Source organism: Colletotrichum destructivum, chromosome 6 (assembly GCF_034447905.1).
Source record: "Colletotrichum destructivum chromosome 6, complete sequence".
Lineage (NCBI taxonomy): Eukaryota > Fungi > Ascomycota > Sordariomycetes > Glomerellales > Glomerellaceae > Colletotrichum > Colletotrichum destructivum.
In genome coordinates, this window is record NC_085901.1 from 2440744 (window position 1) to 2463684 (window position 22941).

Genomic DNA, 22941 nt, shown 5'->3' on the forward strand with positions numbered 1-22941 from the left:
CTTGTCTGTCTACCTACCACCGACTACCTTACTGTATTGGGTTGTGGTGGGGTAGAATTGGCGTTCATGGACATGGATCGGCACGCACCTCTTATCTTATCGCAATTTTTTTGGACGAGAGAAATTTCGCGGCTTCAGCGCAAACATTGCCTCCACCACCGCCTTTCAACACCAAGCAAAAACCACAACCAGCTTCCCTCGAATCACAGCACGGCGCCATCTAATCGCCCGAACCCAACATGCGCGGAAAACGAAGCAAACAGTATCGGAAGTTGATGAACCAGTATTCTTTGAGCTGGGGATTCCGCGAACCGTATCAATGCCTGGTTGACGCCGAGATGGTGGTCGACTGCCACAACTTCAGATATGACCTGCTCGCCGGACTCGAGCGCACGTTGCACGGCAAGGTCAAGCCAAGTAGGGTCTCTTTGCATTTCATAGTGTTGTTTGTTTGACTTACAGTCTATAGTGATCACACAATGCGAAATTCGCAAGTTGTATCTGCGCAAGAACGAGCCCGACATGAACAAGATTATCGACTTCGCCAAAACATTGGAGCGCAGACGGTGCGGTCATTTGCCCGAGGACTACCCCGAGCCCCTGAGCACGATGGATTGCATGAAGGCCGTTGTCGATCCCAAAGGAAACCTCGTCAATAAGCACCGCTACTGCGTTGCTAGCCAGTCAGTCGATGTGCGTCGAATGCTTCGCGAAATCCCCGGTGTACCGCAAATTTACATTAAGCGGTCGGTCATGATCCTCGAGCCCATGGCGACGGAGAGTGTTGCCATCAGGACCAAGGAGGAGAAGAGTAAATTTCGCGATGGGCTCGTCAGACCCGAAAGGAAGAGGAAGCGCGGGGAGGATGAGGACGATGATGAGAGCGGGAAGGAAGGAAAGACGGTCGCCAGTGGGGGCCAGGATAAGAAAAGCTACAAGAAGAAGGGACCTAAGGGGCCGAACCCCTTGGCGGTCAAGAAGCCTAAGAAGGCCACGGAGGGTGGCGCGAAACAGAAGACCGAGCCGCGACTGGCAACAGGCGCAGGCACGGGCGCGGGCGAGGGCGGCGGCGAGGGCGAGGGCGAGGGCGAGGGCGAGGGACCCGCGAAGAAGAAGCGTAGGAGACGACAAAAGAATCAGACTGGCGACGTGGAGTCGGGCGCGCCGGCTACCCAAGGCGAGGCCACGGCAGAGCGGGCGGCGGAAAGCTCGTAAGGGCTCGAGAATAGCATACCAACGGCGTTATGGGGACCATGGGTGGAATGTAGGTACAAAAAAACCTTTTAGATACCAATCAATGTGGAATTCTTGCCACATCAACACCTGGGAGGAGGTCTTGTCGAGGAGGGCGTGTTTCTGATTCGTCTCATAATTCAGTGAGGAGATTCTTGTTGAACTGGAAATTGGCCCATTGACTCAGGAGCAGAACCCCGTCTCTATGCCTTCTTTTTCTTTTCTGTTTACGAAGATCAAGTTGGAATTGAGAAACGGGTCTCGTCTGCAGTGCTATTTTGGTACCATTTCGGAAAGCACATGAGGTTCTGGCGGGACAAGCAGGGCGAAGTGCAACCAGCGCTGTCCAGGGTGGCTTTCAGCTGGTGTCGTCAGTCTTCCTACGAGGTCAGAGCTCTTGACCACTGAAACTATGACTGTCGTGAGTGTCATAGGTACTTTAGGTACGGGCATACAGCACCCGCCGTTGAGCACAGTCCTGCTGTTTTGCCAGAAATACAGCCCAGTTCTTCAATTGGATCATCCTCCCTGAGTGACGTGAGGCGCGGCTGGCGGAGATTTTAGGGGGGGTGGGATTGGTCTGTCAGCCCCATAAAAATGGCGCACTCTGGCGGATCGTCATGGGGTAATATTAGGACTCGTTCTCTCAAGGGTCAAATTCGCCAACGACCTCCTCATCCCTTTCAAGCCCGCGGGCCCCCCTGCCAGACACAAAAAACACGTGGAAGCCTCCCCTGTCTGCCTCTCCATCTCCTGTCCATCCATCAGGTGTGTATACCGTCGAAGGGCTTGATTTGCATTAGGGAGCATACGTATTCCACAATAATTCTAATCTCAGCCACTTTACGGAGTCGGTTGTTGGCTCTCACACCACTGGGCTTGTTGCGCGTCGTCTAATCCGCACACGCCTCAACCGGCAGAAACCCGCGACCCGTTCCGTTTCCCAACGCTCGAAACAAGCCCGAAGAAACCACCACTTCTCCTCTCTTTGAACTACCTGCACAAATTAGGCACGTTGAAACAGCTCGTATGCTTGTGTAAAGTACATATCACCTTTCATCATGGCGGGCTCTGGCGAGTCTGTTATCACCGCCAACACAAACAACCCCTCACCGACGACAGCCGTCGCCACCGTCAACACGGAGGAGGCCCAGAAGCGACCGAATGGCACGCATGCACCACAACAACCTCCTACAACTACGGCCATGACGAGCGAAAAACCGGAGTTTGACGATTTCGGCCTACCCATCAGACGATACGTGCTACCGCCTCCCGAGGAAACCGATCAGACGACCGATTCCCAACCCGACCCGCAGGAGCTCGTGGCCGAGCCAACACAAGACGAAAAGGAAGCGAACAGCACCAAAGAAACGAAAGCGGCGGAAGACAAGAATACAGCCGGCACTGATGCCGAGTCAGAAAGCGATGATGACTTCAGGGATGCACAGTCCGAACAGCCCGCCACTGCCGCTGCCTCGGGAGCCAACTCGAACACACCCTCAACGCCTATTACTGCAAATCTGGACAAAGACAAAAACCTATACAAGCCGGCGCCGGCAAGTACGAACAAAGATAGCGAGGGCCAGAATGCCGCAGATGAGAGAGAAGAAGAGAAGGGGGTGGTGGACCAGCCACGAGAGGTAACTGTCGAGAGGCCCAGTGCAGAGAAACGGTCGACAGCGGAAGATGAGGCAACGAAAGAGATCGCAACGAGCAGAGACCAAAATGTCGCGCTCAACGGAAAGGTCGAGGAGACGGATGCAGCAGAGCCACAACGGTCGGCGCCTGCTGTTGAACTGGACGGGAACCGACCAGAATCTCCTGCAAAACTGGTCGATAAGGCAGATGAGCCTGAACCCAAGGCAGCCGAATCTTCTCCTCCAATTGCCCGTCACAAAAGAGATAACAGCACCGCTAGCAATGTGGTCATGTCCGAGTTTTCGCACCAGCAGCTGACATCGGACAAAAAGGAGGAAGAAGACAAGGAGGACGCTGACTGGCAGGCGATGCCAGCATATGCTCCCTATGACATTTATGATGACGACAACAGGCTGGTTGCAAAGGAGTACACGGCTGAAGAAGAAGAGGAAACATACGGTTACGGTGGACTGGGAGGCGCAGGGAAAGGATATACCCGAGTGATCATGGACGACGACGCCGAATCAGCAACAAGTATGGACGACAATACCCAGTACCTCTTCAAGGAAGTCAATGGTACGAGCATTGGCGAAGACGATAGCGAGGCACGTGATGCCGTATCTCAGATGCAGGCGACCAAGGACCTGCTCACCGAAGGGCAGAGAATCGCCTACGTGGGACTGACGAGACTGGAGATCCACAACATGGTTAAGGAGGCCGAGAGTGTTGAACACACAAGGTCTACGAAGAAGGAGGTCAACATGTCCGCCGAATCAACCAAGATGTGGGGACAGAAGATGATGGTCCGTCTGTACTCTCACATGGACATCAGCTCCGCAGAGCAGATCATGGTCGAGCAACTGAGCGACCACGGCGTTGTGCCCTCCGACTTGACACCGATATTGATGGCCAATGCACGGGTCAAAAATCCCATGGCTGAGGATGAAGCCCGGAGTTCAGTGTCTCTCTCGTCGCCCAAGACTCTCCCTCCCCCTTCACCTGCCCTCTCTCAGGACGAGAAGGCCGCCGAAGCCCCGCCACCATACAAAACTCATGAGGTAGAAGAGTTGCCCCCTGTCAAGACCCCGGCTCAGATGGTCACGTCTGACAAGATTGATATCGACCTGCGGTGGACAGTACTATGCGATCTCTTCTTACTTTTAATTGCCGACTCCGTATATGATTGTCGGTCTAGAATATTGCTGGAGCGAGTCGGCAAGAGTCTCGAGATTGAATGGCTGGATGTTAGAAAATTCGAAAAGAAGGTGACGGATGCGTTGGAAATGCAGCAGGCCGCCGAGAAAGAGAACTGGAACGAGGATGAACACATGGAGCATAGGAGGAAACAGGCTCTTAGGAAACGTTATATGATGATGGGCTTGGCCACCGTCGGTGGCGGGCTGGTCATCGGCTTGTCGGCTGGTCTACTTGCTCCTGTCATTGGTGCTGGATTGGCAGCCGGATTCACCACTATTGGAGTAACCGGCACGTCAACTTTCCTGGGAGGGGTCGGCGGGGCTGCTATTATCACATCAAGCGCAGCAGCTTCTGGCAGCGTTATTGGTGTTCGAGCCGCGAACAGACGAACGGGGGCTGTCAAGACCTTCGAGTACCGGCCGTTACACAACAACAAGCGAGTCCATCTTGTGGTGACGGTGGCCGGATGGATGACGGGCAAGGTGGACGACGTTCGCTTGCCTTTCAGCACGGTGGATCCCATCATGGGTGACCTGTACTCGGTTTATTGGGAGCCTGAAATGCTAAGGAGTATGGGTGACACCATCAACATTCTTGCTACGGAGGTGAGTCGAGTCGTCATCTTCCGTCCGTTGTCCGTGTCTAACAACCACTAGGCTCTCACCCAAGGGCTCCAGCAGGTCTTAGCAAGCACCATCTTGACAAGTTTAATGGCCGCCCTGTCGTTGCCGGTAGTCTTGACGAAGCTGGCGTACTTGATTGACAACCCATGGAGTGTCTCGCAGGACAGAGCTTGGGCTGCGGGTCTGATTCTGGCGGATTCACTAATCGACAGAAACTTGGGTACACGCCCAGTAACCCTTGTTGGATATTCACTCGGATCGCGAGTAATTTTCTCTTGCCTACTGGAGTTGGCGAGGAAGGGGGCATACGGCGTGGTGCAGAACGTCTACCTGTTCGGATCGCCCCTCATCATCAAGAAAGACGAGTACCTGCGAGCACGCACTGTCGTGCCCGGGAGGTTCGTGAACGGATACAGCAGCAACGACTGGATTCTTGCCTACCTCTTCCGGTTAACCGGCGGTGGCCCTCGCAAAGTGGCCGGTTTGACCGCCATTGAAGAGCTGCCGTGGATTGAAAATTTTGACGTGACGGAGTTCGTCAAGGGGCACATGGAGTACCGGAAGGCCATGCCACGTCTCCTCCGGGAATGCGGCTGGCTCGTGGAGAGCGACGAATTTAGCGAAATCGAGGACCCGGACCCGGAGAACCATCAGGAGCGCCAGCGCGAACTTATCAACGAGATTGAGGAGGCCCGTAAGGAGCTCGAAAGGGAAGGGCAGAAGAAGAAGAGCAGATTCTCTATCTTCGGACGGGGGAAGAAGACCGACAAGGAAAAGTGGGAGATCTATGAAGACTCGACTAAAGACGGAAGCAAGCCGAACCCGAGGACGGAAGACAAGGAGGGCAACAACCACGGTGTCCTGTTCGACGTCGAGGCCATCCGAGCCGAGCTGGCAAAGGAGAAGAACACATCGACGCAGGAGGACCCCGAGGAGTTCCAAGTGAAGGAGCTGAAGTCTACGCTTCCGCCGATGAAGCTCGACTTGAATTCGTCAAACTCATCGCTGAACCCGCGGGACAATCTGCGCGAAACAAAGAGCGCATACGCTGTGCCGAGTCGTGCATCGTACGAGACCACAGGCTCGTACTCTTACACGCCGGAGCGGACACCGACGTTCCGCTCGAGCCAGACGTTCTCGCCGACGCAGAGGGCCGTGTCGCCATACCACGCGGCGCCGTCCCCGCTCGAGGAGGAGGTTGAGATGACGTTCGACACCTCTTTCCACGACCCGCCGCCGGCGCCGCCGGCGCCGCGGCCTCCCCCGAAAGATGATCCTCCCACACGGCCCGAGATGAAGTCGGCGCAGACGGTCCCTAATATGACGGCGTCGAACCCATGGGCAGATATCGACGACGACGATGATTTTGGGAAGGAGAAGGAGATACAAATGACTTTTGCATAATCGGATGAATGAGAGACGGCGCATCGAGTTTTTCTTCACTGTCTTCCATATTTGTTTCATTTTGCAGCTCTCCCCGCGAGTGTTGTTGCTGCGTTTGAGGAAATACGGACACGGCGCGAACGAGGCATATTCACGCTCGTCCCATCCTGTACAAATGGTATGCAGTTGGTCTTTTGTTGGGCCTCAGCGTTTGGTTATGCTGCAGCAAATCGGTAGGACTTTTCGAGTACATAGTTCGTCTGCTATGAAGCGGAAAATAATACTACAGATGGAGAGTACACTCTCCCTTATCACTCACGGACAATAGACTTCCAGGTAGAAATATGGCGTGCACTGTATCCTTCTGACGTGCCGAGAGAGGGAGGCGGTGTCAGCGCTCTCGAGCTGCGTGTTTTGAGTATCGATCTGATCTGGACCTCTCCCCTCCACTTTGGTCGAGTGGGATAGCTACGCAGGGTTTCGCGAGTCCATATGCAGAGACTGCCTATGCCCCGAGTTGTTTGCTTCCCCTGCGTGGCCCTTTGCCGGGCGAGATATGACGCCCGACGGACAATTGACGGCGTCGGCGGTTGTTGGTTCGATCTGTTTGCGTGGCACATGCATGCTGCAGGAGAGACAGGGGCGATAAGAACGATCCCTGTGGACAAATGACGGTTGGGCCTGTTGGGAAATCGCCGGCATCGAGGTTGACAAAGGGGCGGCCCCTGGGAGACACCCAGCGCGGCCGTCCGCCATGGCCAAGTGCGAACCACGACAGAGAGAAGAGGAGCACGTAAACGAGCGACGGGCGAGTTACCGGTGAAGTGGAGACGTAGATCTCGGGGATAGGTACGGATGCAGATGGTAGCTATTCAAAGGCGCCTGTTGGACCTCTGGGTTACGGGACTTCGACGGCATGGACGGGGAAGTGTCACATAATCACGTTTGAGATCAGGCAGAGCCGGCCGGGGGCGGGCTGACCAAGTGGAATTGGTGGGGTCAGATCGGCAGGCAGCAGAAGGAAGGGAAGGGGATGTCGGCGGTCAAGGTATACGGCTCCGACGCAGCGGGGATGAGGATGAGGATGGGGACGGGGACGGGGACGGGGGACGGTAATAAGATGAGATGGGAGTTCATCTCTCGAGGGTAGAAGAAGTCCGACATCGAGAAACAAAAGTTAAGATGGGCGTGGGTTACGGGACGACGGCCGTGCGAGGACACGAGAAACACAGCTGCACCGCAGTCTGTCTATAATGCTTCTTTGTTGGCGGGCATGTTTACACATACACGAGCCGACACCCGTCCCCGTCAACCTTGGTGGTGCGAACCCTTCTCAATTCGAGCGTCGGCACAAGCAACGACAAGAAGGATTGGCATCGCCCCGTCCAACATCAGCCGCAGCGGCACTAGCAGGATGGCGCTAGACCATTGGCGGCCACGTCTGCCTGCCTGCCTGTTCGCCAGTCTACACTACTGTGCTTCTCATGCATGCTTCTCTCGCAGACTCGCTCTACATGTCTGCAGGGGGCGCGGGCGTCTTTGTTTCAATTAATAGCATCATGCCCGCGCCCACGTTCCATTGGATGGTGCTTGTTTGCCAAACGTGGGGCCATTTAGCGTCTCTGCTTCCGTCCAGCCTTACAAATTACCACCCTGGGACGTCTCTTTTCGGCCTAACCTCCTCGAGGAACGGTACACAACGGCTCTAGAGGGAGAGAAATGGACGGGAAACGACACGGAATAGTCGGTTCTTGTGAGGCCCGGTTCTTGACAGCCACCATCCAACAAGAGGGTTACACACTTCCTCACCTCGACTGTGTTTCCTTGGCTTCGCATCGAAACACTGCCCGGTAGCTATGGTGCAGCAGCTTACTGAGCGTTTGGGCCGATTTCGGGATTGCGCGTGATTTGATGATGAGGGTCTTGAAAGAACAAGTCTGCACGCTTCCGGGGAGGAGGCTTCGATGGGATTCGCGACCCTGCCACTGCCCTGAGGGGTGGTGCCTGTTGAATGGGCTCATGGATGCCACCGTGGACCCTACAGTCAATACTGTTGCTGTCCAGACGTTTTCAATTTTCAGAAGCGACAGCTTCCTACATAGTCTCCGACCTTGCTAGCAGCTTGTCGCCGAGGTCACCGCTCCTATTTGAAGAATGATGACGACGACGACGACGACGACGACGACGACGACAAAAACAGACATAGCCCCCTCGAATACGATGCTGCGAACTCGGCTCCACGAGGGGGGGAAACAGCGCCTCAAAAGAGACAAACGGCAATTCTCACATCTCTCGTCTGAACCAAAGTGCCAGGCCTGGGGTGGAAGAAGCGCCTTTGAATGGGTGAATGATCCAATGTCCATAAATCCTACCTTCCCACATTTCTTTGCGCGGCGCAACATTGGCGCGTGGCTTGGTGCAGACGGCGTAGCGCGGATCCCCCCATCCTGCACGCCAACCCAATCCAGGACATGGTTGTGCGTGTAAGTCGATGCAGCTTCCAGCACCAACGACCGGGCCAGGCGGGCGTCTCCAGCTGAACGTCCCAAAGCACCAACGCGCGCGCTCCAGTCAGCAAAACTGACCCAACGCCCCGCGGCCTGACCAACAAAAGCAGGACAGCAATATCCTCCCCTCCTGTCCGCCTTGAGACTCGCTTCCTCTCTCCTTGTGTCTACGGTTTTGTTCTGTCATTCTCTCTCGCATCCCTCTTCACATAGTAGTACAAGCCGAGCGGGTAGCAGGAGTGCTAGCAGGTGGCCGTCTCCCACTTTCCCAGACTCTCTCTCCTCTTTCCCTACCTGACTTTCCTAACCTCCTCATCCCTCCATTGATCCTGTTTTCCTCGATTTCCGAGTTTCACTTGTTCGATTCTTAACTCCATCTCCAAAGCGACGGGGGTTTCGACGAGAGGAATTGTGCTGGGCTTTGACGATACCGGTAGACTCAAACTGCTTCGTGACTTACACGAGAGCGGACCGAAGGATACTCGCGCCCGGCCATCGAAACCGATAGGCTTGGACACACCGAACGTTGCAGGCAACGGGACGACACGACGGCATATTGCTTTTTACTGTATTTCTTGGCAACTTGCCGCCTTTAGCAGAAATGGCATTGGCAATGAACGCCCCCTTCTCTGCACCGTTGGGACCCGTCATCGCCGATGACGCCGACGACAACATCGCTTTTGGGACCGAAGAGTCTTCTCAGCCCCACTGGTCTGTCGAGCAAAAGGTCCCGGCGGACGAGACTACGCGCATGAACGATACCTTTACTCTCGCCTTCATCAACTCCACCCTGGGAACACAGCCAAATAGCCGTATCATCATGGTAGACGACATCACGCACCAAGTCAAATGGTCCCTCAATGGAGACCCCCAGCAGAAAATTGGGATTGTAAAGGTTACCTGGCTAGGTCAGATGGGTGGTGGGAATCAGACGATCGATCAGGCGGCTGCCAATTCGGAAGAGTCAACCCCACAACCCGTCGAGGCCTCTCGGGCGACGACTCACGCCATGCTGAGAGGTCGGATCAGCGCCGAGCCTAGTAAGAGTGAGTGTGCCATGTATTCAAATCCCGGCGACCTTAGGAATTGACCACTTCAGACTGCTCTGTCCACCGTTACTAATAGTTTGTTTCAGTGACATTGGGTCAGCACAGCGTCTTCCTGCCAGTCGGCGAACTGAGACAGGGCAAGAACCTGTCGCGTTATGAAAACGTGGACATGTATCTGACGGTTGAGTGGGAGTCGAGCAATGGAGCCCGCAGTACAACAAGCGGGGTGTTCACTGTTCTAGACGGCTTTGCACAGTATGACGAGACTGTAGAGAGATTTCGGGTCATGATGGCTACGGATTCGAAGAACTTTGGCGAGGAGGGCCCCTCCAGCTCGGAATTGGGCCCGGATACTGCCTCGGGGCCAACAGCGTCCGTCGTCGCCACGACTACTCTCTCATCCACCAGCCCATCGCTCGAGACCAGCGGGAATAGTAACAGTGGAAGTGTCAGGTCTGGCCTCCCTGCCGGTGCCATTGCCGGTATTGTCATCGGATCGGTGCTTGGCCTCGCTCTAATCGCCTTCCTGGTCTGGTTCTTCCTCCGTCGGCGCCGTCGCGCGGGCCACGTCTCGAACGGCGTCTACGGCCCCGATCACGGTCCTCACGAATACCTAGCCGACAAGGAGAACCGCGCCCACGCCACCGAGTCACCGCACTCTCCTTACTCCGACGACGGACAGAACGCCCAGCACGTGCCGAAACAGCAGCGCCACATCCAACGGGGTAGTGGCCAAGAAGCTGGCGTGCCCGCCTCTGTCGTCAGTGCTACGGAGCGTCGCATCCTGGCGCTGTACAGCGAGGAGGAGCAAACGCCCATCGTCACGAGGTCTGTGGAAGACATGACCCGCAACGGCGCACGATCGTCGACGCCAAACGTCAACGCAAACGTCTCGCATCTGATCGAAGATGGAATGACAGAGGACGAGATAAGGCGACTGGAGGAGGAAGAGCTGGCGTTAGACGTCGCAATCGAGCGGGCTGGCCAGGGACAGCGTCAGGGACAGGAGCAGGGGCAACGTTAACAGCCATAGTCGTTGGTGGCCATGTCTGAACCCGTGCCCCCACCCCGGTCCCCCATTTTTAGTTCGCCAGAATGCGACTTCTTGTTGCATAGTTCTTGTTTGCTACCCCCTTCCTTCTCTCTTTCTTTTTCTTCCTGCTCCATTGTCACTGTAGCGGACTAGTTCTTCGTGTGTCGAATAGCATACATGCGGGTCAAGGCGTTTTGTAACCGCGGTGCCTTTAGTCGTTCGTTTCTGGAGGGTTCTTGATACCCCGTACCGCATGGAAAGGAGGACTGGTCTGGTTGATGGCTGGAAAGGCTTGCAGTATATGTAATGGACGGGAGCAAAGAGTCTGTTCTGTTCTACTCTGTTTGTTGTTGCTCTTTTAGCACATGAGTCACATCAAGGGACAAAGTTGTGACGAGGTCTTTTGTATGCATAATGCCGAAGCTGCGAGCAGCGGTGTTAGAGGCGATGGTGCTATCGAGTCATCCGAGTCCTTGTAGTAGCCGGCGAGAAGAGCAGGTGTGCATGAGACAACTTGCGCCTTGGGAGCCCATGGACCTACGATCAACGATATATGACCTGGATATTCAAACGTGACAACTGCCGTACAAGTGCAGAACCCTATAAAGAACGCTGCGCCAGCGAGTACGTGGTTGACTCGAGCTAGCCGTCCCCCCACCCCCTTCTTAAATCATCGTCAAGCCGTAAGGATATGAGTGTCTCCCTCCAACCGTTACCGCAGTGGGTTGGAGACACCCGTGACAGCAAACACCACGAGACTGCGTACCAAAAGAAAAAGAGCCCTGATCATTCGAAAAGATAAATCTCTCCCGAGGCATGCTTACATGTCTAGTATACAGCTGGGGTTGGGTATAGCAATATCCGCAAACCACCGATTCGTCTGGCCTCGTGGGGGACGACTACGCACGTTTTCTTCTCCTGTTTTGCGCTTCCCGTCTTCTTCTCCCTCCTCCTTGTCCACCTCCTTTTCTTGCTGCCCTCGCTGGCAGCAGCTTTAGTGTTGCATGTTTATGTTCCTGCAACGAGGGGGGGCAGAAGAAGTACAAAGAAAAACAAGCTTTCGTGGTACAGTCCGCAAAGCCTTTATTCAATTCAAAGACCTCCAATTCTCTGTAGCCGAACGACGCAGCTCAAGGGCAGACGTGGCTCAGCCACGGTTGAATAACCGACCTACCATGTTACTCGCGATACTGCCTGCCAGGCCACCAGAGTAGAGGGCGCTTCCGGCCATGTTGGACGCGTGACTGAACTTATCGCACCTCGAGAAGGCCATGGCGTTCATGATGGTTAGAACCAAGGCGATGACTGCGGAACATGGAGTTAGCATGGTGTTAACCGATTTGCACAAACATGGCGCAGGCCATCCTCGTCTATTTCGGTGGTTGGATCCACGATGCAGTCTCCTCGGTCCCCGTCTTATGGGAATGGCAAGGTCGAGGAGAGCCAGGTTTTGGCCGGACTTACCAACAAGCGGCAACCACAGGAATTGCAACCGTACGAGTGCGAAGATGGCGAGGAGTACCCAGAGGATTGGCTGAGTGTAAAGAGCAAGCCAGAAGAAGCGGCTGTCGGTCGGGTTGATTGTCTTGGTCCCCGGCTCGCTGCTCTCAAAGACCCACTGCGAGTCGCCCGTCTGCGCATCCACCTCGTTCCACCACCGAAGTCCTACGAGTCGGCGGCCGGCGATGTTCTTGAGATAGTAAAAGTCGGCGGCGAGGAGAAGGATGGTGATGATGAAAATCATGATCCTATTGGAGCGACTGGGTTAGCAATCCATAACTGTGAGTGGAACTGTCCCATGGAGCACGTGGGCTCGAAGGTTCGATGCATGCCCGCCCTCGCGTAGTATGACCCGAGATGGATGAGACGATTGATGGGCGAATCCGACTGGGTGTTCGAAGAGGAGAGGGTATGCGACAACGTACATGCTTCTGATGATCCACAATCCCAGGAAGTACACGAGAACGCTTGCTGTTGCCCGGCTCCGCGTCAGTCTGCAGGCCCTGCAAGTCATCGAGGATCGCGGGTCGACTTACATATCCGAAACGACAGAAAGGTCAACAGAGTGATGGGATGCGAGCTCAATCGCCAGCTCAGGGAGCCTGGGGCTTCTTGCTGCTGTTGCGAGGAATCCATGTCGGGCGAGATTGTTCGAAATGCCGGCGCAGTAATCGCAGATAGGCTTCGATAGTTTCGAATCTCCTCGGTTTGAGATCGGCTATCAGGAACTGGAGTTCGTATACGTCGTAGTCGTGTGCATGTCGTGGCTTCGTGGGTGAGTCGTGCTTCCTGATGTTGGTCAGGACGAGAGGGATGCCTATTCGAAGGTTGGCCAGAAACTCATTACGGTACAGCTGTCGTAATGCGCGGGCCACAGGCATGGATTCAGCTGTCCTCTCACATAACTAACACTGGCCCCCGTTGAAGCTACGGTAAGCTGTTCGGCGGGTGGAGGCTGAATTATTCCGCCAGGGGTGCATGCCGTTGTAGTATCAGACCCACTCGCCTGGTGCGGTCGGTGCCAAGGTAGGTACTTCGCCGAACACATATCATATCTCAGGGGTCTAAGGGCAGTCGGTCATTCACGGCAGAATTGCCAGGTTCCGTACCCCAGCTTTTGAACAGAGCTAGCATTACATCATCAGCAATCCCCCCAAGTCTCAAATAGCCGACTTGCTGCCAACCGCTCCGAACCCAAGTTACCGAGCGCCGTCCGCAGAGTGACCACAGACTGCCGGCCCCGGCTGTTAAATAGCTGTGTTCGTGCAATCCGGTCCCATGTCGTGTCCGTGACACAGCATCGCTGAGTTCCATCCGTTCTTTTCAACCAACTCTCAGTCGATTCAAGGGTGATAGACTACAACTACACAAGCCAAGTGGATACTCCTACTGTGGACGAAGCTATCCATAATGGCAGCCAGGTCCTCTTCAATCGTCCGCCGAGCGCTGCTCTATGGTAAATGCGGCCCATACATACATGTGCAACGACTCGGACTAACATTGAACCAGTGCCCTCGTCGTCGGAAAAGATGCTCGCCAAGTCGTTGGGCCTAAAGTCCGATAACGTGACGTATGATCTTGAGGACTCCGTGACGCCTTCCTTAAAGACACAGGCCCGGGGTCAACTTCGGTCTTTTCTCGAGAAGAATGCTTCGCGACCACCGTTCATCTCCGAACTAGCCGTACGGATTAACGCTGTGGAAACCAAGTATGCTCTGGACGATCTGACTTCCCTCGGCGCACTCCCCAACGTCGATGCTGTCGTAGTCCCAAAAGTCAACTCCGCCGCCGACTTAACATACGTCACCGATGTATTGCGTCACGTAGCTCCCGAGAGACACGCATCAACGTCCCAGAATCCCATCAAGATCATTGCCTTGGTTGAGTCTGCTCGGTCAATTATGAACCTACCCGAAATTTGCAAGGCGTCACCCTACCTCAGTGGTCTAGTATTTGCTGCCGAGGATTTCGCCCTGGATTTATCTCTGACGAGAACGCCTTCCCTTACGGAGTTTTTGTATGCGCGATCAGCCATCGTTACCGCGGCGAGGGCCGCCGACTTGCCTAGTGCAATTGATCTTGTCTGCACCTCATTTAGGGGTGACGAAGGTTCGAAGCGGTTGGAAGAGGAGTCTCTCGGGGGCAAATCAATGGGCTTCAACGGCAAACAATGCATCCACCCCAACCAGGTGGCCCTTGTTCAGAAGTTGTTTGCCCCCGGCGAAAAGGAGGTGGAATGGGCCGTACGTGTTGCAATCGCAGACGAGAAAGCAAGCAAGGCGGGTCGTGGAGCCTGGACACTCGACGGCATGATGATCGATGCGCCGGTAACGGGGAAGGCTAATGCTATCATTGCGAAAGCCGAGAAGTGCGACCTTGATGTAGCAAGTCTTAGACAGAAGTGGAAGGGCCAGGAACCCGAGTAATTGCATCAGTAATAAAAGTAATTCGGACGCCAGAATGCATGCATTTCTTCCTGTTCGCAAATGTCTCTCTGGTCCATGGATTGTTGAAGGTTGTACTTTTGCGTGTAAAACTCGGTTTCCGGTAATTGCTTTGCTCTTGGCCCGCTGATACTAGCATCTTCTAAACAATTCCAGTCCTGCTTTTCGGGTATTAGAGCACTTTCCCAGAGGACTTGGGTTTCTGGCCCAGCGAAGTCGTTTGCTCTCTGCTGGTAAGCCATGTTGTTGCGAAATGGCCCTCCTTGGTGTCTGAGGGTGTGTTCCCTCCGCAGCACGTCTTGTTCGATGCGCGCTATGTAGTCGATCATGCTCTCCGTATATTGGAACTCAGCCGGGTTGAGTCCTGGCGTTGACCTATCCTCTTGTGTAACAGGGGCACGGATACAACGAAGGCCTTTCGGCTGACTTCCCCGTGAGTTTGATCGAAGAAAAGCATACGACCGTGTAGTTGTCTCTTCCTCAGGGCCAATCCCGTTTCGCCATCCACTATTTGAGTCGCTCATGAGACGTCTGTTGGGAAAGAAGGTTGACTCATCGCAAATCGCGCTGCCTTTGGGCACATGATGGTCGGTCTCCCTACTTTCTTTTGCCGACAGTGATGCCCGAGACACAACAGACATGGCAAACTCTATCCTCCGTATCCCTCTGTTCTGGGACTTGGCCGCCGTCTTTTCTTCAATGTGGGGGTTTGGGGCGACTTCGTCGTGAGGCCAGGCAGCGTCGGTCGGTCTTGGTTCGACTTCACTGACGCTTGGAAGGGCGGACACGTTCATCGTAGATGCTTCTCCCGGTATCTTGTGGGGGGCTTTTGGTGATGCTCGAGTAGACATGTCCTCTTTCCACTGTGGTTCCGAATGTGTCTTTTGTACATTACTCGTGTTGTTCATCTCCTGCTGTGTCGACAGTCCCGCCGCTCCTACTACGATCTTCGGAGGCCTCGAGCCTTGAGGTGTGCCCGCAGCAAGTCCAACTTCCAGATTTTCGGGTGCCTTTGGTCCATCTGGCGACAGGGAAAGTTCGACATTCGTCATTGTTCCCTTGTCCGTGTACCGAATAAGTCGGGGTCTTTCCACCACAGCCCCAGGGAGGACAATGTTCACTTCGTCATCTTCTAAGTTTCGGTTCTGGTGGTGCACTTCGTCAACCAGATGACAACTAGCTTTCCAATTGCTAATACTTCCCGGTAGTCTGGTCTTATTGAAAACACCGGTCTGCTTAAGGGCTTCTCGAACTAGCTCGGGGGTACTACTAACCGACCGGCCATCAGTGTGGTTTTGCACGGGCGTTTGACGATTCCTGCTTGTGGGTCTGCTACTCGACCACAATGGCTGACTCGAGATAGAATTGGCTTCACCATCTGGCCGTTGTCGCGTCTTACTGTTTCTTGGATCGGCTTCGTCTTTCATGGCTCTTATCGACCGCGCATTGGCTTCAGGCAGCCCATTGTAATAGTCAGAAAGCCGATACCTTCCTCGCCGGTTTTCATACCTACCATGAGGTGGTCTTCGGACATCATCTGATGGTATCACCTTTTGTCTAAAGACGGTCCCCATCTCTTCCAGTTCCTTTTCCCTTCGCTGCCTCCCCTTAACTTCAGAGCTTTGTTGCTGCTGCCACGACTGGCGCAACGGACGATGTTCAAGAAGAGAGATCATTGAGTTGTAGGCTAGTTCTTCGACTGACACACGTTAGCAGAACGCTGGCGGATGAATCGTCCAATTTGGCTTTGGAAGACCAACGCACCAGGCTTCGGTGATGATATGCGGCCATTCTGGAAAAGCCCGGGTGTGAGGCAAGGTTGCAACTGAGCTGGTTAACAAAAGGTCGCATACGTGACCGTTTTTGCTTACCGTGAGTCTATCATTGAGGATGGCGTCGGAGCGGAAATCATCCATTACCTCGCGGCGGGAGAAAACTGTTTCCTTCGACGGGGCTTTAAAGGGTGCTGGGCGCTCGTCTCCAGATTTCTTTCGTTTTTGCTGCGCATGTTTCTGGGTATCGTATCGGTCTTCTCTCGTTCTGTGCCTTGAACGCTTGTCAAATCTCGTAGGAAGGGTATCTGCCAAAACAAAAGTGCCATTGGGTTTAGTTGTGTTCTTTGGTCGATGTCCTGCTGCTGTTGAAGGCGACCGGCCTGCTTTCTTGGCTGAGTCGATGATGATTGAACTGTCCCGCGACCGAGGGCGTTTGTATCTCTGCTGCGGCACGCCCTGAACAAGAAGACCATGGGGCCGCCAGCCCAAAACATTCGGATGATCCTGACCTTGATGCTGACCGGTCATTGTCTCCGGAGGAACTATACCTCTCCTACTGACGCTAGAAAGCCAGTGTTCCACCATCCCCACACTACCTCCTGTATCTGGGTGAAGGATAACACCCGAAACCCCATCTCCTAGTTCTGGATTAGAGTCGAGTCGATACATCGCTGTTTCTGTTTCACCGAGGAGACCATGATAGTGGTTATTTCGGTTATCGGCGCGTTGTTGGTTGCGGCCGCCATGGGACGTTGCAGAGCGGCGGTTCATCGCATGTGGCTTCTACGCTCCTCGTAGTATCGGGGGAGTCGTTGCCCAACAATTCAGTGATAAGAGAAGAACACGGGCACAAACTGATGGCGGGCAAAACTGGGTCGATCTGCGCGGACAGGACGTGTCGACTGTTATAAAGGGGATATGCGCTACAGCATGATGTTGTCGTGGAAAGGGGGCCACCTAGGTTAGTACCTGATACACCAAGGACATCGGCATCGGTCGTTAGTGCGCCAGTTCTCCCATGACGGCCTCGTCACTTCCTGCTGTTTTAATCTTTCAACATGGCTTCCTGCTGACTGTCTCCGCATTACAAGGCAGAAAGGGCTCCCCATGCCCGCACGAACGTGTAGTCGGTAAGGTAAGGTGGGACCCCCCGCTAGGGTTGTTGAATATCTCGCCTATGTAACCTTCCACGATGCTGGAAAGAACTCTGTGGATGACAAGATCGCGCTAAGTTTGCTGTGCAACAGCAATGGCAAGCATAAGCCTCCAAGCGACCCTGACTTTCAAGACTTCAACCTCGTCCAGTTATACAGCGATTACTTGCCGTCATGTTCAGTTCTCGACACATAAGAAGCGGGTCTGTGTGACCTGCTTTAGTATTAAGAAGGAAGATTCACATACGACGCAAACTGGGCGTACGAGACACAAACGAGATCTGTGATACAGTAGGGAGGTATTCCTGGGACATGACAATAACACTATCAAACTTGGTCCGATCCTTGAGTCCGGCCGAGTGTTACATCGGCGGGCCGGCGCACTTGCCATGTGGTTGATGCAAACCCCAAGCTGCGGCCGTCCCCGGAGTGCCTGACCCGGTGGTGACGGAACGTGCCTTGTGTCGAAAACCCGGCCTGATGCTATTGATAGCATCACCTTGGCTATGGGGGGAACACGCCGGATTCGAGCCGCTTGGACAGATGATTGGCAGTGGGATATGCTGGCCTCGGCCACGGATTGTGCCAAAGCCATGTCTACGCCTATCGTCCGTCCCGACGAAAATCTGGATCATGTGAATCGACTCAGACACTTCGCCGAAATCGATGACCTTTGCGCTCATAGACATGACCTGAACGAGCTGCGAAAGAAGCTATCCGGATGCGTTTGTGACGCCGATCTCTGAATGGCTCGGTTTTCAGCGGATTTCAGTTATACGATGTAATTCATCATGCCGAGGAGGGGATGTTATTGGTCGAAAAGAAATGTCAGCGATGAGGCGCCTGGGTTTTGAACATGCTCATTTTTCGACGATGTGCCTGACGTAAGGCACGGAAACCGGCATCTGTGCTCAGCCCGGACAACTTTTTACAGGGTTGCATCATCCGTGACGACGCACGTGGCTGCCCTAAGCTCTGTGCTTTTTGCGGGCAACAAAGCATGTGTGGACCAGCGAAGAAGGCGCAGCAAGTTTCAACCCCGTCCGGTCAAGCCCTGTTAATCATCGACAATTCGTAGCCGTTTCGGATGTCGCTGGATCTTCAAAAAGACCAAGCCCTTGGATCTTCATTCGGCGAGCCCTACCGGCCAGGCACAAGAGGCATCGCCACATGACATTTGGCGAAAGTAAAGAGCCCATAATAGGCGGGCCAACGAGGCGGTGTGAGGACTGCATATATGCCTGAACATCAACGCACACGTGCAGTGTAGAGTCGTTTCCCTGCTGGTGGCATTTGCAGAGATTAATGCTCAACTGAAGATACCTCCCAGTTCTTGGCCCATGCGGCGGCATATGATGGCGGCTGTTCGGATACTTCCAAGGATATGGACTCGTGGAGAGGAGGAGGAGGAATAACAAGAGGAGGAGATGATGTGAAGGTTCCACTTCCTTGGTCCCTGAAATTCGGCTGCCGCAGCGTGGAGCAGACATATCGTTGCGTCACAATTTCGCGGCCGTTGGACTTATTTCGCCTGACGCGCCGCTCATCCTTGATCATAGAAACACGGTGGCCGGGGCACGAGGACGGGCATGTTAATAGAGTATGAGGACTGTCAGCGCTTGCTGATGGCCCACCAGAACGGCTGGTTGACGTCGAGTCGCACAATACGGAACGGGCATTCGTCGGGGGAATAAAGTAGCTGGAGTATCGAATTCAGGAGGGGTCGTTTGTGCGCCGTGCGCAGCTTTGGGGGAGGGGCATTTCGCCGCCAACCCCCCACCCTCCAAGAAAAAGAGGGAAAAAAAACCAGCCCAAATTGACGATACGGCAGAGGGGTTGTGGCCATCCGTGTCTCCGCTAGATCGACCATCTCTCCACTGACATGGGCGACATGGTCCATTGGAAGGCATCCACTTTGAGAGGTTATCAATACCGCATACCTCACACAAATCGCGACAGCACAGCTGCTCCTGGACCTCCTTCTGGTCAGTGCTGACCATGGGGGATAGAGCTTCAGTGGACGGCATTGGGCGTTTTGCGCGTCAAATCAAGCTGATCACCAACTTCTAGCTCGCCGCTAGCCCACAATTCGACCTCTTCCTAAGTTCCCAGACGAATTGCCTCACGTCTCACATGAGGACTTGGTTGATGCCCACAAAGTGGGAGCTTGCCCCAAAAAGCTGCTTGGTCGCATGTCAGCGCATGAGGATGAACCCATGTACGCAAGATGCCTAAAGGGCATGTCGAGGCTGACGGGCGAGGCGTGCTGTCGATTCAAGGGCATGGTAAACAGGCGAGGCGAGGCCTGACTCCCCTATGATGCCTACGAGGGATGGAGACGACCTAGAGATGCCGACAAGCGAATGGACGCTTGCGCCTAATGCGTAAGGAGGGGGGCGGCGTCAAGGGCATGGACAATGTCGCAATTGGATGGCTGGACTACTCAGATCAAATATATGAGATGAGCTTCCCCCCATCTGCCTTCAATCTACAGCTTTGGTTGCCAGCCTGGAGAGCATCACATCACACAGCACAGAGTGGGAACGCAAGCTGAGTCGAGAACCAGTTCCGCAGGCCCTGCAGCGACGACGTGGTAGTAGGTAATGTACGGATAGGAATAGGTACATAAGTCACAACCCAAGTTAGGGACCAGGAGACCCCACTCTCAGGAGACGGCCGGACGTTGGAGAATCATGTTGCAGCTCCAGACATGTTCATCTTGCTTCAAACAGGGCATGGTGGAAGGAGGCTGTGCAAAGTGTGGGGTCGAATGGTGGGAATGTCACTCTTGGTTCAATGCGTCCTTAGTATGCAGGCCAAGCCTGTCGTCCCGCGCAGGTGTTTCCAGCACTAGCACTAGCACGAATGGCGACGGGTGGGATGCAGAGGTGCCAATCTGGGTTTGGTGTCAGAATTACCCTCTCGTGTACGGTACCTTTCTCACCACCTCCTCCCTCGTACTCTCACTTTCTCTCTCTCTCTCTCTCTCTCTCTCTCTCTCTCTCTCTCTCTCTCTCTCTCTCTCTCTCTCTCTATGTCTTTCTCTGCCTTTCTCTCTCTGCCACCCCCACTCTTCCGGAAATCCGTTTGAGTACCGACACAACACTACAACCTTCTCCATGCTTACCTTTCACAGCGCTACTAGCCTCTACCTTCCCCTGCTTGATCTGCCCCCCTCGGCGCCTGTGTCTGTGCGCGAGCAAAGTCTACGCAGGAAGATGGCTGACTCCACGACAACAAGCGGCACACTTACATATATACATCATGTACCGCTTCACCGTGCCCGATTTCTGCTTGCCTGCAACTGGACAGTAAGCCTTTTTCGCCTGCCAATCCCATGCAACGGCTGGGTTCATGGGTTTCAAGAAGCTTTCCATACTCCTGGTCTCTGCATCTCATCCCACCACACTTGCAGGCGCTTGGTTAGTCGGCTGAACTGCGAGTGTGAGCAGAATGGGCATGATGATCTGTATCGACTGACGGCAGCAGCAGCGGGGTTGCTCAACGTCAACTTAGATAGGTAGTTAGGCAAAGTACGTGAGAACGAAGGCTGGTGATGAACCTGTTGGGTCCTAAGCAAGGTTTAACTCCTGCGAGCCGCCAGGCGCCGAGTAGTTGCCTGGAGGTCATGTGCGCAAGTTCGCGCGCCCAGTTCTGCCTCGCTCGTCTTTTTTTGTGCCACGGAACGCGACGACACCTACGACACCGGCCACGACAGCACGACCCGGCCGCGACGACACTGTCGCAACCTCTTTGAACTGCGCGGTACCTCAGACGGCGGAACCCACTCGGAAGTCGGTCAGTCGGGCTACAGGCGGACGGGGTCTTGCGTAACACGGCCGAACTACCGACCGGACGCAGTCGTGTCTTGTCCGTTGGCCTAACTGCCAAACTGCGTTGCGGCATGAGAAGAAGGCAATGGAGCACAGAAGTACCGCAATCATGTATCTATCTGTACGGATACTTGTAGATGAGTGAGGTTATTGTCCGTTTGATGTTTGTTTGGAGGGGAAGCCAACCAACCCAGTTGCCACACCTTGCTCTAGCCGAAACATACATTGATGGACTGGCAGCCTTTTCCATCCTTCACGCTTTTCTTCTGGTCGCCCTTCCCTCTCCTTGCGCTGAAAAGCTGAATTTGGGATGTGGGCGGTCCCCTCTTGACAGCGCCCCCATGTCACTGGATGTTCAAGGATATTTTCATGGGTCCCTCCTCCCCGGGGAGATCTCTCAGACGCCTTGGCCCTCACCTCATGTACCTGAACAGTAGCAGCAGAGAAGCGGCGGCAATAACGAGACAGGAAGCAAGCGGTCCCATAAGATGTGGACTGGCTGGCATGTACATACAATACTCAGGTCAAGCGAAGGCAAGGTACAGGACCTTGCCTACTTCACCGCAAGCAAGTCATTTTTATTTTCCCTACCCTGTTTCCCACTTCATTCCCTCCCAATCTGGTGTCGCAAGTCAGGCACTAGACCAGAGCCGCTGCAGCAGAGCAGAGTAAAGCTATCCACCGTTGGAAAGAAGCGTGACAGCGAACTCTGCGTCCATCACACATAATATGAGACTGTGGTGACAGCACGAACAGGGAAGTCGAGAAGGAAGAACAAGGAGGGGTAGAGAAGAAGAGAAGAAAGGGACAGGATGTGAGAAGGAAAAAAGCGCGATTATTTGATTCTAACACTGACCTGCGCCTGTCCTTGTTGAACCTCCCCCTTCGTGTGCCTACTCCTACCGCCACTACTACCTTGTTGTCAGGGATCAGTACCTTTTCCCTACCTACCTACTTTACCTACCTGCCTGTCTTATTCTGATACGAATCGACTTTCCGTCTTGCTGCTTCTAACTTTTCCTCCTTGCGCTTTGCGTTTTTCTTTCTCATCTTTGCATCACCCGCAACAAAGAAACCACCAGCAAAAGACATCCGAACAAAGAATCGGCCAGACACCCACAGGTACGTGTTCTGATTCCTCCGACCAGAAAATTTTCATTTACGCCATTTCCATCTCGCCTTCCCCTTTCCAACAGTTTGGTTGTATTTTCCCCGACTTCTCTTTATTCTCTTCCTGTTTGGATTTGTCTTTCTAGTGGTGTACTTTTTGCTTTCATGCCGTTCTTTCACTTTGTCATGGCTCCTGCCGTCTCTGGCCTACCCAAGCAAGCCGAGACTGTGGTTCGTTGGTCAAGCTGGGTACCTTGCCTGGCAATTAGGGAGGGACGGTACATAATTGTCGTTGCTCTGTTTTTCTTGACAAACCATCCACACCAAAGACAAGTCCCCTTCCCATTCCCCTCCCCTCCCCTCCACCTGCCCCCAACACGCCGGACCCCTCCACGTCCCGCCGCCACGAGCTCTTTCCCATGCGTGCCCATTCCGCGACCCCCTCCCTCCTCTTCCTCTTAG

General features: G+C 54.3%; 6 protein-coding genes across 6 annotated transcripts; 4 read left to right on the forward strand and 2 right to left on the reverse strand.

Moving 5' to 3' along the window:
• The first annotated feature begins 143 nt into the window (after positions 1-143).
• On the forward strand, positions 144-1265 carry CDEST_09947 (Putative rRNA-processing protein Fcf1/Utp23). The gene is made up of 2 exons (XM_062926105.1): positions 144-417; positions 470-1265. The coding sequence occupies exons 1-2, from the start codon at positions 240-242 to the stop codon at positions 1213-1215; spliced, it is 924 nt and encodes a 307-aa protein (XP_062782156.1). The 5' UTR covers positions 144-239; the 3' UTR covers positions 1216-1265.
• Positions 1266-1906: 641 nt separating this feature from the next.
• On the forward strand, positions 1907-6387 carry CDEST_09948 (Putative alpha/Beta hydrolase). The gene is made up of 2 exons (XM_062926106.1): positions 1907-4673; positions 4725-6387. Exons 1-2 carry the CDS (start codon positions 2295-2297, stop codon positions 6093-6095), a joined length of 3750 nt encoding a protein of 1249 aa, XP_062782157.1. The 5' UTR covers positions 1907-2294; the 3' UTR covers positions 6096-6387.
• Positions 6388-8713: 2326 nt separating this feature from the next.
• Positions 8714-11450, forward strand: CDEST_09949 (uncharacterized protein). The gene is made up of 2 exons (XM_062926107.1): positions 8714-9627; positions 9717-11450. The coding sequence occupies exons 1-2, from the start codon at positions 9183-9185 to the stop codon at positions 10652-10654; spliced, it is 1383 nt and encodes a 460-aa protein (XP_062782158.1). The 5' UTR covers positions 8714-9182; the 3' UTR covers positions 10655-11450.
• On the reverse strand, positions 11270-13057 carry CDEST_09950 (Putative golgi apparatus membrane protein TVP23). The gene is made up of 4 exons (XM_062926108.1): positions 12700-13057; positions 12589-12634; positions 12128-12411; positions 11270-11968 (listed from the first exon to the last, which is right to left on the reverse strand). The coding sequence occupies exons 1-4, from the start codon at positions 12797-12799 to the stop codon at positions 11811-11813; spliced, it is 588 nt and encodes a 195-aa protein (XP_062782159.1). The 5' UTR covers positions 12800-13057; the 3' UTR covers positions 11270-11810.
• Positions 13058-13315: 258 nt separating this feature from the next.
• CDEST_09951 (Putative hpcH/HpaI aldolase/citrate lyase domain, citrate lyase beta subunit) lies at positions 13316-14592 on the forward strand. Its single transcript, XM_062926109.1, has 2 exons — positions 13316-13619; positions 13673-14592. The coding sequence occupies exons 1-2, from the start codon at positions 13574-13576 to the stop codon at positions 14587-14589; spliced, it is 963 nt and encodes a 320-aa protein (XP_062782160.1). The 5' UTR covers positions 13316-13573; the 3' UTR covers positions 14590-14592.
• Position 14593: 1 nt separating this feature from the next.
• Positions 14594-17566, reverse strand: CDEST_09952 (uncharacterized protein). Its single transcript, XM_062926110.1, has 3 exons — positions 16479-17566; positions 16372-16432; positions 14594-16306 (listed from the first exon to the last, which is right to left on the reverse strand). The coding sequence occupies exons 1-3, from the start codon at positions 17151-17153 to the stop codon at positions 14595-14597; spliced, it is 2448 nt and encodes an 815-aa protein (XP_062782161.1). The 5' UTR covers positions 17154-17566; the 3' UTR covers position 14594.
• Positions 17567-22941: the final 5375 nt, after the last annotated feature.

What these genes read in the sequence shown, in the direction of transcription:
- CDEST_09947 (XM_062926105.1), top strand. Translation starts at nt 240, where the DNA reads ATGCGCGGAAAACGAAGCAAACAGTATCGGAAGTTGATGAACCAGTAT. An exon ending in GCACGGCAAGGTCAAGCCAA is followed by an intron (nt 418 to 469) that starts GTAGGGTCTCTT and finishes TACAGTCTATAG; the next exon opens with TGATCACACAATGCGAAATT.
- CDEST_09951 (XM_062926109.1), top strand. Translation starts at nt 13,574, where the DNA reads ATGGCAGCCAGGTCCTCTTCAATCGTCCGCCGAGCGCTGCTCTATG. An exon ending in CCGCCGAGCGCTGCTCTATG is followed by an intron (nt 13,620 to 13,672) that starts GTAAATGCGGCC and finishes ACATTGAACCAG; the next exon opens with TGCCCTCGTCGTCGGAAAAG.
- CDEST_09950 (XM_062926108.1), bottom strand. Translation starts at nt 12,799, where the DNA reads ATGGATTCCTCGCAACAGCAGCAAGAAGCCCCAGGCTCCCTGAGCTGG. An exon ending in CTTTCTGTCGTTTCGGATAT is followed by an intron (nt 12,635 to 12,699) that starts GTAAGTCGACCC and finishes GCCGGGCAACAG; the next exon opens with CAAGCGTTCTCGTGTACTTC. An exon ending in CCTGTGGTTGCCGCTTGTTG is followed by an intron (nt 11,969 to 12,127) that starts GTAAGTCCGGCC and finishes CATGTTCCGCAG; the next exon opens with TCATCGCCTTGGTTCTAACC.
- CDEST_09952 (XM_062926110.1), bottom strand. Translation starts at nt 17,153, where the DNA reads ATGAACCGCCGCTCTGCAACGTCCCATGGCGGCCGCAACCAACAACGC. An exon ending in TCCTCAATGATAGACTCACG is followed by an intron (nt 16,433 to 16,478) that starts GTAAGCAAAAAC and finishes TAACCAGCTCAG; the next exon opens with TTGCAACCTTGCCTCACACC. An exon ending in CATATCATCACCGAAGCCTG is followed by an intron (nt 16,307 to 16,371) that starts GTGCGTTGGTCT and finishes AACGTGTGTCAG; the next exon opens with TCGAAGAACTAGCCTACAAC.
- CDEST_09949 (XM_062926107.1), top strand. Translation starts at nt 9,183, where the DNA reads ATGGCATTGGCAATGAACGCCCCCTTCTCTGCACCGTTGGGACCCGTC. An exon ending in CAGCGCCGAGCCTAGTAAGA is followed by an intron (nt 9,628 to 9,716) that starts GTGAGTGTGCCA and finishes AGTTTGTTTCAG; the next exon opens with TGACATTGGGTCAGCACAGC.
- CDEST_09948 (XM_062926106.1), top strand. Translation starts at nt 2,295, where the DNA reads ATGGCGGGCTCTGGCGAGTCTGTTATCACCGCCAACACAAACAACCCC. An exon ending in TCAACATTCTTGCTACGGAG is followed by an intron (nt 4,674 to 4,724) that starts GTGAGTCGAGTC and finishes AACAACCACTAG; the next exon opens with GCTCTCACCCAAGGGCTCCA.